The following is an 18244-nucleotide window of genomic DNA, read 5'->3' as shown; positions in this document are numbered from 1 at the left end:
TGCAGATAAAGCCTGTCTCAGCGTGAGTGCTTGGATAGATCTGCACACTTTTATCTGCACTGAGCAGCCCGCCTCACTGAGAGAGAGAGAGGTGCTGACGGCCAGTAATACAACACACACACACACACACACACACACACACACACACACACACACACACACACACACACCTGCATCTCAGGTTCCATGTGGCACTGTGCTTGTGCAAACATGGGGTAAAGATAAACTCCAAACAAGTCAATGGCAATGCACGTGGATCCTAACCCTCCAATGTATAATCAGGCTTAGCTATACATTCATCCTGATCACAAGGAGTTATTAATAAACAAACAGTTTGAGGAAGAAAATGATACTATCAGCGTTAGAAAGGTGGCAGGGTGACATGCACAGCTGTAACAACATGTTGGAGAATATTTGGTGAGTAATGTTTGTGTTCCAGGGGAGTTCAGGCTCAGGAGAGTCAGCACTTAGCCCTCATCCTCCACCTCCTCCTCCCAGCATTGTCATCAGCATAAGAACTGACTTCTGGTGAAATACACACATTATAGGCATCCTATTTCAGCTGAAGCCCTTTCACATTCTCCCAGTGAAGTGGAAATGAGGGTAAAGTCTCACTATATGCTAAATAAAACAACTTTACAGACACCAGTACGTGTTCAGATTTTAAAGCGGATGTGATTTAACACCATTTCTGTGGATATTGTTACAATTGAATTGTAGGCGAGCTTGCATTTGTATTAGCCTGCTACCACTTGGAGTGAGCTGGATGTTTATCCATTACTTTTCACCAACTCATTTTAACTATAAAAAGTTTGGGAACACTTTATTTGAAGGGGTGTACATAAGACTGACATGACACCTGTCATGAACATGAAGGAGTCATTTTGAGTATTCATGACAATTGTTATTCTGTAAATTATGACACTTTTAATGCAAAGTTAGCATTGTCCGAGAAATCTTCAAACCACTGATGGTTGTTCACATCAGTTTGAATTTGTTGTTCTTTTAAACAAATTGTTTTAGCACATCAACTGTCTACAACTGGCACAATTACCAATTGAATATATGTATATATTTAGTTTATAGTAATATAGAGAATAATGGAGCTGGAAGGAAGTGTAATCCCTCACACCCTTATGGTGTGTGTGGATGAGGCTGGTTCCAATCTGGCCAAAGGATGTGCCAGGCCAACACGGGGGTAATATCACCATGTGTGCTACAATATCAGAGAATGGTGTGAGTACACACATTCCCAATATTGGCCCATACAACACCCAGAAACTCCTGATGTTCTTGGACACCCTCTACAGAGATCTTATCCTGAGAATGAGACCCGTTTGGTAAGGCTGAGTATCGCTTTGCCAGACCTTCCTCCAAAGCGCTGCGGAGGAGGGTCTGGCTAGTCCACACAGAATTCCGGGATGGTTGAAAAACGTGCTCTGGTTTATTGGCATTTCTTTAAACCAATCACAATCTTCTTGGGTGGCTCTAAGCTCCGCACGGAGCGACAGTGCCCCTGCAAAATAGCCTCTGGAAGGAACTTGTTTTGGTGGAACGTGTACATTCAAAAGTAGTTTTAGTCGTGCAACAGAAAACTCAGATTGGCCAGATAGTCTAGCTAGCTGTCTGGATTTACCCTGCAGAGATCTGAGGAGCAGTTAACCATAGTCCTCAGAAATCCACCGGAGTTTAGAACGCCAACACAAAAAAAGAGGAAGGTGAGGGACATCCGGCCGTAAAGTGTAACATCCGGCGGAATTCCCGGCGCCAACGGACCAATCCCGGATGTGGAACGTCGTGGATATAGACTAGGTAAGGCATGACTTGACAACTTTTGTAATTGTGTGGGATAATGTAAGCTTCAACCATGCAAATGTCATCAGGGAATGGTTTGCTGTTGGCTTTAGTTTTGGGTGAGATATGACTTTGCAGGTGAGCTTTGGTGTACCATATTGTTTTGACAAATGCACCTTGAGCTTTGAGAATGTAAACACTGTTTTTCAGAAATGAAATGAGCCAAAGTAATTGAAGAAAAAGTGTAAAACACAACACATGTACTCCCACAGAGTTTCAGGTAGAGCTTGTTTTCTTTCAAGTCTAATCTTTAAATCTCACTTATCAGTTCGGCTCAGCACGCCTCTTTAGTAAATCCACCGCTTCAGGAATCTCAACCTCACGTTAATGAGATCAACAAATCCCCAAATATTTTGAAAATAATAATAATTTGTTCTTATTTTTTGGCACAAAGTCAAAGTTTTCCTGCATGATAAAACCTATAACTGCCAATACTAAAACATATAGGTGACTAAATAGCTTGATTCACTAAAATAGATGAGCTGTGCAGATCAGAGTCTAATTTAAAACAAGACATTAGTTGTTTGTGAATTAAGGTTAGAGAGCTGCTTGTAAGGAAAATGGATTTCACACTTCTCACTCAGAGTCCTGCAGTTCCCGAAGCATTCAGAGCTGTGAAAAGCTATTTAAGCTTGATGTCTTTTCGATTTTATTAACACTGTTCTGATGCAGAAGAAACAGTCGCATCTTTGGGTCTAAAGTAGGTACATGATGTTTTCCTTAAAGTAGGATGTAAGGCTGTAAATATCCCCTAAAAAGGTGCAATGGGGGAGACATAGTATGCATTGCATTGGGAGAACAATGAAGATTTGATAAATGGCTCTTTAGTTCAAAGGATGTAAAGCAAAATGTGTAATTTAGATTTGTAACCAATTTATAAATAATTATACAGCATACAAATGATGATCAGTAGGTTAAACGACTTAGTAGGAAAAGTTAGACATTCTGGGCAATATGGGGGTGGCAGTAGCTCAGTCCGTAGGGAGTTGGGTTGAGAACCAGAGGGTCGCTGATACGGACCGAAATACGGAGGTGGACTGGTAGCTGGAGAGGTGCCAGTTCACCTCCTGGGCACTGCCAAGGTGCCCTTGAGCAAGGCATTGAACCCCCCCGAACTGCTTAGGGCGCCTGTTCAGCAGTCACAGCCCACTCACTCTGACATCTCTCCATTAGTTCATGTAAAAGGACCTGAGCATGTGTGTTTGTGTGTGTATTTCAGGCCTGTGTAGTGTGTAATAACAACAGAGTGTACATTGTAATTTCAATAAATTGTTAATCAATAAAGAGTATACATTAAATTAAATTAAAAATATGTTTATTATTCTTGTCTAAAGTTAGATGAGAAGAGCGATAACTCTCTCATGTTTGTTTTTGAATGGAAAATATAAAGTTAGAGCCAGCAGCCAGTTAGCTTAGCTGGCCAAGAAATAGTCTGGCACACTACCCCCTGTTGAACAGAAAATTATAGTTTCAGCACTTCGGTTTTTGTATGGATTACACAAACAAAAGAAGAACGTGTCAAATGAGCGAGCTTTAGAGGTGCTGGGAGGTGGATGTTGTTACCTTTGGACCAGTGGTGTAGTCTACATGATACGCAGGTAGACGCTGTATACCCACTAGGAAAGCTCCAGGAGCTTTTGTAATATGAATATGGGTCGAGTAAGTAGTAGCAAACTGAACAACGCTGCAGAACATGCCGAGAGAATAGGGATGTAACGATTACCGGCGTAACGGTAAACCACGATAAAAATGATGACGATAACAATTACCGTTTTCATTTACAATATCATTATTATCACGGTGGATTACCACGGTAGCCTACAACGTGCGTTTCTTTAAGTTGGAATCATGGCGGAAGGAGGAGATGACAGTCCTCAGGACATTTATTAGCCCTCTAAGAGGACTAAGTCTGAAGAATGGGCATATTTTGGTTATTATAAGAATGCAGAAGGACAGCTGATTGAAGATAGTTATCCTGTCTGCACTTTTGATAAGGTTTTGCCTATATTGTTTGTAATATAATAAACACTGTTACACTTTTTGAAACTATTTCAGCTTGTGTAGGCCTATCAGTGCTTTCTGAACATATTGAACACACTTTTAAAGATACCGCGATAATACCGAAAACCGTGATAATTTTGGTCACTATAAAAGTGAGGTTAAATTTTCATACCGTTACATCCCTATGAGACTTTTCTCATCTTTTATCGACCCCATCTCACTGAGCGCACAGCGTAGTGTGGGCGTAGCGAGATAGACAGACGGTAAAAATAAATATATATGTATATGTATGTGGTACAGTATACCCACTACAATAAATTAGACTACACCACTGCTTTGGACAGAGGCTATCAGGCTAACAGTCCCCCCTCCTCCCGTTGTCAGTCTTTATGCTAAGCTAAGCTAACCGGCTGCTGGCATGAATCTAAATTGAATTTTCTTATGCTTCTTAAGTTAATTTAAAATGTAGCTCAACAAACACAATGTTTCTTTTTGGGACTTTAGGGTCTTCTATAATTCAAATAAAACATATGACTCGATGAATAATAACGTGGATGATGTGCAACATTTATAAACATGATTCATTGCATGTTTGACAGCATATGGACTTTACAACTTCTGTATCTACAGTAGCCTACATGTTTAGAATGGATTAATAAGTAATAGAAATGCAGCAGACATTTGGGATGTGATTTGATCTGCTTGAGCTATTTGTGCACAACAAAAAAGAGCTGATGAAAAGTGTGTTATTGTCAAGAAATGTTACAGGCACAGAAAGAGATATGTGATTTTAGACCTATAACCAAGCAGCCAACTGTGTCGAGTGTGTAACAACCCACAACTCGTGTACTCTGCAGTATATCTCCACTACTCTTGGTCAGATCCATCATATTTCTGTCTCAACCTACTTCCCTTCTTCGTTTTCATCCGAGGGGTCGCAGGGTGATGGATGTCTCCTCCACACTCTCCTGTTCTCCTTCCCCTTGGGCTCGCTCTTCACACTCTCCTCTCCATTCTTCCCTTTCTTTTTCTCTCTCCCTCTCTTTGTCGCCAGTTCTCTCCTCTCTTTCTCCTCAGTAACCGGTAAAAATAGAGCTTCATAAATCATGCATCTTCTCTTGAAGCAGCCCATAAGAATCAGAGGAAAAGAAATAAATGGGGGGAGATGAAAGAGAGAGAGAAGGATGTTGAGGATGAGATGCAGAGACGGAGGTGGATGACATCAAACTCCAGGAGAGGGGTGGGAAGTTGACAGGGGAATAGATTGAAGCTGCAGGGCTCTTGGCTGCCCTCTCCGTCTCTCTGAACATTGGTTGATTCACGCTGGAGTTGCACCGGATGGAGGGAATGAATGTTAACATTCCTGGCAGGCGATGAGTGGTCATCTCCCCAGCAGAGTTGCATGCGTCAGGCCGACATAGAGGAGAGAAGATGTGTCTCTCTCACACCTCGAGGACTCTTTTACTGAGATAGAAGTGATCTGTTTGTCACACTCAGTAACAGTAACAGGGGTCTGCACTCTCATCAGGAGGGGGTAACTGAGAGATACCGACCACAGCGGCAGCTTTCACAATCACATGAAACCACTAAACAAGACATAGAGCCATTATGTTGCTGTGCAAAATATCACTGGCAGATTACTAAGGTTGCCACACGCACACAATTCAAAGACAAGCTAGGATTTACAAAACCATATGCCATTTTTAGAGCAACAAATCATACATACTTGACTTTATCGCTTACCATTTCCTAAAACATATCATTTTTTAGACACAGTGTCACTTTAAAATGAATTTAGAGTACGTGTAGTGGCTTCAAACTAGAAAGTAGACAATACATTTTTGTCAGTAGTGTACAGGGGCAGTGTTTGTGTTTTGAAATTTGTTAAGAATGCTCCATAATCCAACCAAGTTCGCACTGAATATTATCGCATTTGGTATTTATTATTAAAAAAAATACTTTTACTTCACCTTTGTTATTGTTATTATTCGGTTTAAAACACACACACACACACACACACACACACACACACACATTTTATGGTCACTCTGTAGGATTTGAACATTTCTGATGTTGGCGCCCCCCAGTGGTGGTATAAAAAAGACACTGTGACTGCAATGCATGCTGGCAGCCCCCATCAACCCAGCCACACCATGGATCTGTTGACAGAGACTCTGCAATGTAGTTACATATAATTCACTAGCTAAACTGTAGAATTGCACAAAATGACTTGTAATTACTAAAACAAGTTTTGCCTCTCTGCTTCTGTCATTTGCTTTCTCTCGCTCATCTACGTGCATGCTTTCTATTTCCTCTCCGTCTCTTTATCTCTTTCTTGTCGAGGAGTCAAATTACGTTCATCTGTCATCACTAAACATTTCTATATCCATATGCCTGGTCTCTAAAGTCGAGCATTGGCAAAATGTCGGGAGGAGGGTCATGATGCACATTGACCCGTTCAGACAGATATGACATCTGTCTGAATAATTTAAAAGATGCTATAATCACATGAAAATGTATAAATCAAAATACCACAACATAATACAAAACCTCTGTCTAGTTTGTATTACTTCTGGTGCGCGATACGCAACTTTTTACCACATGATGATATTCAGTTGCGTTCACTGCAAGAAGATAGAAAAAAATATTTTCTTCCAGCCATGTTCTTGTAGCAGAAAACACACGAGAGATGAGTGGGTAAAATCGTGGATAATCGGTTTAAAACAATCTGCTGTTATTATTATATTTCATAACGTTTGTGCTCCATACTGCATTACAATGTAACAATAATGTAAGTGAGAAAAAATGAAGTGGTTTGTTTTTATACAGTGTAGGCCTATAGACCATTTATAGAGACAAAGCGCATCCCGTCATACATGGAAAGCCACGCCCACCGGAGGGGAAAACAACTCGCCGCTCTCCATTAACTCGTCTTGCGTGAAGGTGCCTCATCATCCATTCTGCAAGCAAACAACAGAACAGCTGCTGTGTGTTGGGATGCACTAACAACAATGAAAAGAACCCATAACTTACGTTTTTATAAGCTGTCGAACCGAAAAACTGAATTTTAATTACACAAAAGTAGCTACAGACGTGAGGAATCAGCAGGAGGAACAGGAAGACTGTAGGATCCTGACACTAAGCTAACGATATGCTAATACGTTACGTTTGCAGCAAGCATTTTGTTACCAAGTCAAATATCTAAATGTCAGTTTCAGGCTAATCTCGCTTTGCCAGACCTTCCTTCACAGCACTGCAAAAGAGGGTCTGGCTAGTCCACACAGCATTCCGGGGTGGGAGAAAAATGTGCTCTGGTTTATTGGCATTTCTTTAAACCAATCACAATTGTCTTGGGCGGCGCTAAGCTCGGCACCGTGCCGCTGCAAAATAGCCTCGGGAAGGAACTTGTTTTGGTGGAACGTGTACGTTCAAAAGTAGTTTTAGTCGTTTTAGCCCAGGATGTAGAGCGACATGTCCAGGAAGAGCTTAGTCGTGCAACAGAAAACTCAGATTGGACAGATAGTCTAGCTAGCTGTCTGGATTTACCCTGCAGAGATCTGAGGAGCAGTTAACCATAGTCCTCAGAAATCCACCAGAGGAAGTACCACAGCCTCAGCAGGGCCCGGCTACAGTCCCGGCTGGGCCGCAGGTGGTCGGTAGTGTTGACAACCTCGATGCCCAGGTTCAACGCCTGCAGAAAGACAGGAAGGAGCGAGACAGGGTCATCATCAGTTTGGGATAAGGGCCAAATGCTTCGGACTCCTTCCAGGCTCCTTTTACACACACCTCAGACAAAGTGGATCCGCTGCCGCCCAGCAGGCGGGGGTATGCCAGCGGGAAGAGGTGGCCGTAGAGCACCACCACCATGTGGTCCACTGTGGAGTCTGAGCCCAGGATGTAGAGCGACATGTCCAGGAAGAGCTTAGTCGTGCAACAGAAAAATCTGATTGGATCGATAGTCTAGCTAGCTGTCTGGATTTACCCTGCAGAGATCTGAGGAGCAGTTAACCATAGTCCTCAGAAATCCACTGGCGTTTAAAACGCCAACACAACGAAAGCGGAAGGTGACAGACATCCAGCAGTGAAATCCGGCGAAATTTTTTCGACGGAAACGGAGCAATCCCGGAGGTGGAACGTCGTGGATATAGACTAGTTTCAGGCTAGCTATATTGTTACTAGGGCTGTCAGCGTTAACGTTAAGCGTTTTTTTTTTATCGCATTAATCGCATGCCGGCATTTATTAATTTATTTTACACTTCACTCGGCTTTGCGTCGTGCCTAACAGGCTACTATTTTGACCCTTTGCAGCACCGTTACTTATCATCAAGCTGCCACTTCCTCGTAACACATCCTGCTGCTGCAGGCTGCAGGCATGATGGAGAAAGACAGCAGCAATGAAATCCTGAATGGCGCTTTTTATTTTCCAAAACTCCCGGACGGCTCGTAGACAAGTTGAAAGCCATATGCACATTGTGTAAAGCCAAATTAAAATATCACCGAAGCACGTCAAGCTTGAGCTACCACCTACGGAGCTAAGCATAGTAGTACAGTTAACGTGATGCGACCCGCTAGCATGCTACTTGTGGATGAAACCAAATCCCAAAAAATTACTACAGCTCTCTCTCAACGGGTGGCAACTAACTGCAGACCTGTCAGCATCGTAGAGGACTCGGGTCTTAAAGACGTACTACGGTTGACCTGTCTCGTTGCCGTCGAGGGGGACAGCAGCCCCACACACAGCCTGTTCTGAAATGCAAAATAATAGAATTTTAATCATGTGATAAAATATGCGATTTATCGCAATTAACTATAGAACTTCAGCAATTAATCGTGATTAAAAAAAATTAATCGTTTGACAGCCCTAATTGTTACACATGTAATGTCGGGCATACTGTATCGTTAGCTTAGTGTCAAGATCCCACATCCATTCCATTCTTCCTGATACTCACGTCTGTATACACTTCCTTGTCTTCCTAAAAGCTCAGTTTAGTTATAGGTTCTTTACATTGTTGGTAGTGAATATCACCACACATCAGCTTTGAGGCTTTTCCTGTTGTTAGCTGGCAGACGGAGGAGGCACCTTCACGCAATACAAATCAATGGAGAGCGGTGAGCTGTTTTCCCCTCCGGCGGGGGGCGGGACTTAAATGCGCTCTGTCTGTATGGTTAATTATAGTTTTACAGTTAATATACATATATATTTTTAAACACAACAGTGGTCCTGTAATGCCTAAATCCATTCACACACATTCCAAACTTATTTGAGGTGCAGTAATCAGGTGTTGTCTAATTTTGGGTGATCTCCCTCGACTCCTCAGCGAGACAAAATTAGCCTTTAGAGAAACGATGCCTCTGTCCCTTCAATGACACCACTGAGCAAGGACTGTCTCTGCAAGATTGCATTCAAACACTCCCACTCACACACACACACACAGAAACACGACCCTGTCACTGTGCTGAACAATACACGACCGCAGCAGCTTTAATCCCACATGCTGGAACCAGAGTCAGAACTATAAACACAGTGTAGTGCAGTGTAGTGTGGTGACTGGAAATGCAGTCTTAAATTAACCTACACAGGACTTGTTTCATTTTGGATAAGGATCACATACACACACACACACACACACACAATGAGCAATTTCCCCTAAGTCAGCGATTCATGAATGCAGCCACGCCCTCGCGCTGTAGAGTAAGTGAGGTCAACCTGTGTGTTAATAAATGATGGGTTCTGAGTGGAAACCTGGTCACTGCGGGGATTCAGGGTGTGAGAGTGAAAAGTTCAGCAGATATACAGAAGCAAAGCACATCCAGCTCTGTAACTCTGGCAGAAAAAGGTCTTCATATTTCATGAGCACTTCCCCTGACTTCACATGTGGGCTAAGAACAAACTTGACAGTTTTATCGAAACCACACATAACGGGTCACTGCTGCTGAGGAGTGAGAGACGAGTTTTAGCGAGACATGCTGAGCACTGTGTCTGACTGCCTCCCTCCCTTTCCTTGTTATTATTTCCCGGTCTTTATTTAGCTCAGTCCAAGGTGCATTTTTTGCTTTGAGTTTACTTCTGTTGTAGCCAAGGGGGTAAGCCAGCCTCTACAAAGCGTAGCTCCTATGGCGCCATTTTGATGCTACCTAGCACTCACCCGCCGTTAGCATTCCATTGACTGACATTCATTTTGATGTCACTTTGACAGCGAATAACTTTACATCTGAAGTGTTTAAAGACTATATTTGTCCATTGTTTATTTCTAAAGAAACACAACAATGTATAAAAGGCTCCATTACCTTGTATCTCACGTTATGGCTCCGTAGAAGACGTTTTTGTAAAAATAGGCTAACGATTGTGTCATCACCACAGGACTTACTGTCACATAGTAGAGAAATTACCGTACAGTACAGGAGAAGCTCGCAGGCAGTTTCAACTTACATTAGCTGTTTAAGTTTAATTACTAATGTTAACTAGCATTTTAGTTAGCGATAATTAGCCTGTGCCTATGTTATCTCCTTACATATACCTGCGCTCTCCGTCTCTGCAAGATTGGGAATGATTGAGATTTCTCTTGGCACAGCTACCAGAAGACTTCCAACTTTCAGACAGGTTGCTCACGTCACATCTACGTCGGCAAGCTCAGTTTGCAGCTGCGCAGTAACGCTCAGCCATCTCCGGAAAAGTGCTTCACAATATCCTTCACTGGTCTCCGTCGAAAACAACGGCGTCACTTTGTCCATTTCTTTAGCTGTCTATGGTTGTAGCTGTGTCTAGCTGTTTGAGATTTCTTTTTTACAAGGTAATGTCTTCTTTGTTGGAGTGAAAAAAATAGCCTGGATAACTCATCCCCCCTCGCTCAATAAAAGTCTTCTGACCTGAAATTAATGTGGTATTTCTTTCATGTTCTTCATTCAAGTGTGACCTGTTAAAAAATACCCTTCGCCTTATCACAATTTGAGCAATTAGGTCCAATCAAATTAAAAAGCCAAAAAGTGATATCAGTAAATTATTTTCATGCCATTCGTGTGTGAGTGAATTCAGCAGGAAGTCAGTCGGTCTGTAATGCTCATGCTTTAGAGCCCCAAAACACACACAAAACACGGTTTATCAGTTTGAATATTCACAAAATATGGTGCTAGTGTGGCTTCACCTCAATTCTAGACGTGATTTTTTCAATTATCGAGACGGAGGATAAGATCATTGTTATGACACTATCTGGAAGTGTTGTGAAGTGTAAGCAGTGCAGTGATTTGGTACCTCTGGCATTCAATAATGATGCTCATTAACTATGCCCTTGTAGCCGAGCTGCACCAATTACATCAGTGTATCTGATATAGGACAGCGCTGCGACATCGAAGTCATTAGTAAACATTGCAAGATGGCTACGGATGAACACCAGTTGTTTGAAACGGCTTTGGCCGCTACAATGAACGAGTTAGACTCCTTTGCAAGACGGACGTTTTTGCTGTTTTGCAGACCGGATACGGCAAAAATGTAATCTACCAGTTAGCTCCGCTGATAGCTAAGCACATGGGGCTTAGCGAAAACCCACTGGTGGTTGTTGTGATTGGTTGTAGTGTTATCCAATTGCGTGCAGTGAGATTTTAAAATGCATGCTTGGTGCCGCCCCTCGAGTTGGGCCATTTTCATTACTCATTGCCAGTCCCTTAATCTTTCAGATTTGGGTCTGGATTTCCAGGCTAGTGTTTTGGAGTCTAGAGCCGTCAATCTCATCGCTAGGAACACATCCACACCAATACAGCCCCTTGTATTTTTCAATGCAGTGCAGTGTGTATGTGTGTACTGTATGTGTGTACTGGACTCACCAGGGCAGTGAGGCGCGTGCGTTCGTTCACAGCGTGCTTGAGAGCCAGTTTGATCATTGAAGGCAGTCTAAGAACAACAGCCTCCATGTCCTGCTCGCCCCTCATGGCACCGGCCAGCTTCCCCAGTCCATCCACATAGCTCCTCCAGTGAGGCTGCACCTCGGCTGCTCCCCCCAGGCAGCCGTGCATCACCGCCTGACAGAAGCCTCTGCAGGCTGGCGGCCCCAGCATGCCCTGGCAGTGCGGGCAGTACCACAGCCTCAGCAGGGCCCGGCTACAGTCCCGGCTGGGCCGCAGGTGGTCAGTGGTGTTGACAACCTCGATGCCCAGGTTCAGCGCCTGCAGAAAGACTCGCGTGGCCAGGAGGGACCGAGACAGACGGGTCATCATCAGTTTGGGATAAGGGCCAAATGCTTCGGACTCCTTCCAGGCTCCTTTTACACACTCCTCAGACAAAGAGGATCCGCTTCCGCCCAGCAGGCGGCGGTATGCCAGTGGGAAGAGGCGGCCGTAGAGCACCGCCACCATGTGGTCCACTGTGGAGTCTGAGCCCAGGATGTAGAGCGACATGTCCAGGAAGAGCTGCCCCACGGAGCTCTGGGCTCCACCTCCCAGACCTGGGAACTCGGACTTCAGCATTGCCAGGGTGAAGTTACGGCCGTGACGCAGCACCAGGTCAAAGGCCTCTGCAAGAAAGCAAGACGACAACAAGAAAAAGAGTCAGACGGGGTGAAAGTTAGGCCACCTTTTCAGAAATCTGTTGCATTCAGCAGGTAATGATATGCCTCAGTAATCACAACAACTACGCTAAGCTGTCAAAAAATAGGCAGCAATTTAGCTCGAAAACAAACACTTGAATACATGCGATTCCCCCCCCAAACATCCATCCCAATCCTTAACGATCACAGTCAGAGAAAACTTCCCACGCACAGCCTCTCTTTCCCTTTTGACATTTTTTTCTCAATCTGTTGTTTTCTCTAATGGGACTGCTCATGCACACACAGGACACACACACACACACAAAACTGCAATAATAGACGATGGCTTGGAATATAAAGAGAGCAATGCTTCTGCAACAGACGAAAAGCAAGATCTTTGGTTAGACCTTTGAATACAACTAAAGCGCGGTGAACGCAGAGCTACGGAATCTTCAAAAAATCCCTTTAAAAGAGAAAATCTCAATATATTAGTCAAGCGGGAGAGGCATGAGGATGTGTCAGGTAGGAAAGCATACAGAGCATGCAGGAGGGAGGGGCGCGTGGCCGATGTGAGAAGGGAAAATAATCAGTGGCGTTTCAAGGCACAAAGTGAAGCCTTATCAACAAGGTGGCACAAGAAGCGAGAGCTCTATCATCGACCCGGTAGCAAAATGAGTGAGGACCCAACAACAGAGGGGATTTAAAGCTCCATTACTGAACTTAGCAGGGGAGCTGAGAGTCAGTGAAATGAAGCTTTGGACAGGAGAATAGCTGGGGATGCCGGGATCCCATTTATAACGCAGCCAGTCCACTACATCACTTTGTTGAGAGTGATAGCCACAACTGCTTTGAGAGGGCGGGTGTGTGCGGGGGGGGGGAGCACTGGTTCAGGGGACGTTAGAGGAAGTTATTACTTTTTGTACTACAAAAGCTAACCAATTTCATCTTTGTTATTTCATTTTTCTTGCTTGGATAGTTTAATTTCTTTCTCTTCATGCTCCTCTGAGGTCAAATGAAGCTTGTCAGCCCACACGTCGCTGTGGGTCCTCGGACAGCACTGAGGAAACATGTGCCACCTCTGTCTATTTTGTGTAGAAGGTGTAATGTGTTTTTCTATGTGCAATTTCAGGCACATGAGGAGGTCCATAAGAGAAAATGACTAAATCTGAGCAAAGGAAATGAACATCCCTCCCACTCTCTGACTAAAAGCTGCTGGGGTGCATTTTTATCTAACTTTTGAAAGAAGAATTAACAGACGCAAATTAATTCTGGGTGGTGTGAATTGAGGCGAAGACACATCCATATGAGATGAAAATGTGTTCAACTTGAATGAAAACTGTTCCTATTTTGAAGCTTTATGGCCCAATTCATTAACTTATAAGACTGTCCTCCCCGAAAAACGACCCAAGCAGGAATTATGGCCCATATTTATGTTTATTGTTAGGTGGCGCCGCTGTAGTAATTTTGACAGGAGCCAAGCAGGAAGACATGTTACGCGGTAGGCTATTAAGACCCAGAAAGTCCATTAAGGATGGGCGGGAGGGTAGGTGTAAGGGTTAAACAAACACAGGACTTTGACCCAGGAGGCTGGCGTTCGCGTCCTGTTTGAAATCCGTTTAAAACCAACGTCACGTTCTGCGCCAAGTGTGTAATTACGTCATGTATCTACACACAAAAGTGAAGTGACGTAACAAATGTACTGATTTTAACCCAAACCGCGATTTTTTTCCCTAATTTAACCAAGTTTTTCTTCCTAAACGTAACCCAACTACGACCGTTACACAATGTTAACGATGTCTTTAAAACCACGCTGAGGACGGAAAACGCTCCTGTGGGTCGCATTTCCTGCCTCCGCTCAAGCCGCTTATTTATGAAACGCTCCTATGGGTTGTATTCGAGGGTAGGAATAAGCAATGTGGTTGTTTGGTTAAGAGGAACTGTAATTTAAAAAAAAAAAATTCTGGTAATCTTTGAGATCAGTCAAAAAAACACAGGCCATGTACATGTACATACTGTACATACACGGACGCTATCTACAGTACACAACGTCAGAAGATCACTGTTGAATGGGGTGAATAAACACAGACAGCACAAACATTTAAGGCAATACACAAGGCAAAACATTGTTATGAACACCTCAAACTAACTTTGCTTTTTGGGGATACAAATGCACTTAATATCACTTTGGTATAGTACAGTATCAATTAATTCTGTTTCCAGTGTTTATTGCAACAGTAGTTATATAGAATAGAATATAATGCCTTTTTATTGTCACTATACACATGTACAATGAGATTAAAAGCAACTCCTTTTCCAGTGCCAACATGTACGTAAAATAAATATAACAACATGGAATAAAATAAGAAGTGCAAAAAAAGAAAGGGGTAAGGTGCACAGTTCTGAGACGCTATATACATATAAAAAAAAAAGAAAATGGTTTCATATACAGTGTGAGGTTGAGGGGTTAGACTGTGAAGTCTGTGCATGTGTGAGTTCAAAGTGGTTATGGCTTTTGGAAGAAAAACAATTATAATAATAATAATAATAATAATACACACACATATATATATATATACACACACACATCTGTGAAAATTCTATGATGTTGCCTTGTACTCCACGCCGCCAAAGTAAAAGGCAACATCAAATAAAATACATATGCTGTGTCTCAAGGTTGAGTGTCGAGGTTTGACTACATTTTCACCGCGTTACTATAAGTTGCTATTAAATAATGACTGGCTCAAGAGAATCTTGAAGAAGGTAGGCAAATTTCAATACACTATTATTTTGCAATACAATAGCAAACTACAAACTACCTAAACAGTGGCAGGCTGTGGTTGTAAATGTCAATGTGTGTGTGTGTGTGTGTGTGTGTGTGTGTGTGTGTGTGTGTGTGTGTGTGTGTGTGTGTGTGTGTGTGTGTGTGTGTGTGTGTGAATTTGAAACCGGGTGAAAACAGCATGCATGCATAGCGAAACAGTTGCTTGGTGAAAAAAGGTTATAAAAAAAACATTTGAGGATGTTTGGGTGAGTGTGAGAGGATACTCGGGAGCAGCGCACATCTGTTTAGATTTCCAGGCTACGGCTGTCCTGCTGCGACTGCGAGGCATTTCCCTCTGTGATCAATGAGCAGACAGATGTACAGATTGCAGGTCGAGACAAGGAGACAGACTGGGAGGTGGTAAGAGACACCACCCACACACACGCACAGAAAAACACGCACTACGTAGAAATACAAAGTCTTCTATTCCTGGTAATTCACATGATATTTAGTCACTGGGGTGAGAAAATGCACATCCCCCTCAAAGCTATTTGCTTGTCCTTTTCTCGGTTTCTGTGAAAGCCTCTTACATCTAACCCTGATTCTGCTGCAACCTGTAGTATCTCTTACACCCCAAAGAGGAGAGCCACTTTGTAATGGTGAAGAGAAAGACTAGAGGGCTCTTCATAAATGCAATTCAATGGCTCTAAGTAGCCCGGGTCATGGCAAGAACCACTGCGAGCCCATTTCCTGCGCATGCTGCTCACTCTCTTTCATCAGTGAGAGCCTGCGCAGGATCAGGTATCCTCTAATGGAGGGGAGAAAGGGCTGTATGTCAGGGGGCCTGTGACATTCTGGATACAACTGCAGGTCAAGAGCACACATTACCAAAGCGGGAGCCCGCAGAAACATATTGGGTCATGCTTAAAATTAGCAGTAGCATTTATTTTGTCAGTGTCACAGATGGAGACAGAAGGCTGGAAAACTGTTTCTCCTCTGAGAGTGAAGGCTTTTTACAGACACATCAGCAGTAGAGAGGGAAACGCCTCTCCTCTTACCTCTGTCCACTTATTTCACCAGCCAGATACCCTTTACTCCAGGGAGTTTAGGCCTCTTATCATCCTTGTGCATTAAAATTAAAACATGGATATCCACTGAATTAACTCCAATATACAACAGTCTTAAAGAAAATAAGACTGAGGTTGTTGTGTTGGGTTGTGAGGATTTAAGTGCCTGTGTAGATGCTCTTAGTACTTTAGGATCTTACATTCGTCCATCTACCAAGAATCTGGGTGTGATTGACAGTGCTTTTAAATTTGAAAAACTGATTAGTTCTGTTGTAAACGCCAGTATCTTCCAGGTGCGACTGTGAAGCCCTAACTGCCACGCATAGATTTTGAAAGAGTAATTCATGCATTTATTATGTCTCGACTAGACTACTGCAACTCTTCATATGTTAGATTGGATCCGTCATCTCTTCGTGGTTACAGTTAGTCCAGATTAATGCAGCAGCTCGGTCTCTAAATGGGACTAAAAAGCCCACATTACCCCAGTTTTAGCCTCACTCCACTGGCTTCCTGTCCCTTTTAGGATTGATTTTAAGATTTTATTGCTTGTCTTTTTAAGATTTAAAATGGGTTGTCACCTTCTTACTTATCGGAGCTTTTATATATTCGCACTACTGTCAAAGTAGCCTGGGAAAACCCTGACGAACTTCCGGCAAATTAGAGATTTGCTCTGCAAGTCCGTCTGGCCAAGAGCCCATTCAAGCCCATTTCCAATTTTTCCAAATCGAGGCACCAACCACAACCGTTGAGGCGGGCTTTACACAATGACGATAGCGCAGTGACGGCGAGCAGTTTTCTGTTTATATTCAACATGACGGCCACCGAAGCCAACAACCCGTTGATGCCGCTGTCACTGCTACGTCACCCGGATCGTTGGTCTGATTGGTTGAAGGACTATCCAATTGCGCCCAGAGGCTTTTGAGCGGCATCCGTTGGTGACGCCCCTTTGGAAATGGGCTGTGAATGAACCTTCCCCAGACCCACTCTCAGTTACAAATGAGAAGGGTCTGGTGTCAACCAATCTACTGTCAAAGCACTGATGTCGTCCAATCAGATGCTCCTCAATGTTCCCAGATCCAGGTTTAAAAGCTGGCCGAGCCTTTTCAGTGGCTGCTCCAAATCTCTGGAACAGTTTACCTATTTAAATAAGAACTGCTCGGACCGCTGAAACCTTCAAGTGCTTGCTTAAGACCCACTTGTATTCGTTGGCTTTCAATTCGAGTTGAGTTTTGACACTTTGACCTTTTTACTACAATATGTTGTTTTGTATTTAATTATTTGTTTGTGTATTTCATCCATTTTGTTTTTGAACTTGTTAAGCACTTTGGTCAACTACGGTTGTTTTAAAATGTGCTAATAAATCAAATTGAACTTGAACTTAATCAGGCACTCTATCACATTGTCATTGATACCGTAAATCTGCAGCGTTACATCGTGAACGTTTTATCATAACATCTACTTTCTCCATCATGTCATCAATCAAAGCCCCCCGATTAAAGTGTGATCAAGTCCTGCAGATTCCAGGTAAAAAAAAAAAAAAGTGTAAAAGAAGTCTAATAAATCTATGTCACAGTGAGGTCACTTATTTCTGACACCTCAAAGCTCTAAGTGACTCCTGCTCTGACATAAAACAGGCTTTTCACATAATCTATGAATGGCCTGTTAAATGAGCATATTTGATGTCCGTGAGGCCATCAGTCTGGGTGTTGCAGAAGTCAACTCTGAAGCTCATAACATGCCAGACTGACTGACTGACTCTGGTTGACACGCTGCGGAGGCAGACATGCGCCCTCATCAATCAGCGGCCCATACACCTATTATGCCCAGGGGAGGAAAACATCAATAAATTACCCAGCCAATGAGACTAATCCATTTGGCTGATGGAGTGTCACCTCTAGTCACCACAGAGATGGATGGAGAAGCCACTTCCACCTGGTCCCGGTGATAGAAACAGTACCTGTCCAGGACTGGCAGGAGGGCCGGAGGGCCATTCACAGAGACACATGCCAGCACAGCGTGTGTGTGTGTGTGTGTGTGTGTGTGTG

The 18244-nt window shown here is 43.2% G+C and overlaps 1 protein-coding gene across 1 annotated transcript in view; it reads right to left on the bottom strand.

Moving 5' to 3' along the window:
* gpc3 (glypican 3) overlaps positions 1-18244 on the bottom strand; it is a 134553-nt gene that overhangs the window by 51667 nt on the left and 64642 nt on the right. Inside the window, exon 3 of the mRNA XM_031280151.2 lies at positions 11674-12359. Coding sequence (XP_031136011.2) covers positions 11674-12359 — 686 coding nt within the window. The remainder of the gene's footprint in view (positions 1-11673; positions 12360-18244) is intronic.

The sequence above is a fragment of the Sander lucioperca genome, chromosome 1, assembly GCF_008315115.2.
Source record: "Sander lucioperca isolate FBNREF2018 chromosome 1, SLUC_FBN_1.2, whole genome shotgun sequence".
Taxonomy (NCBI): domain Eukaryota; kingdom Metazoa; phylum Chordata; class Actinopteri; order Perciformes; family Percidae; genus Sander; species Sander lucioperca.
The sequence above is the reverse complement of the archived record's forward strand: the minus strand, read 5'-3'. Positions and strand labels throughout refer to the sequence as shown.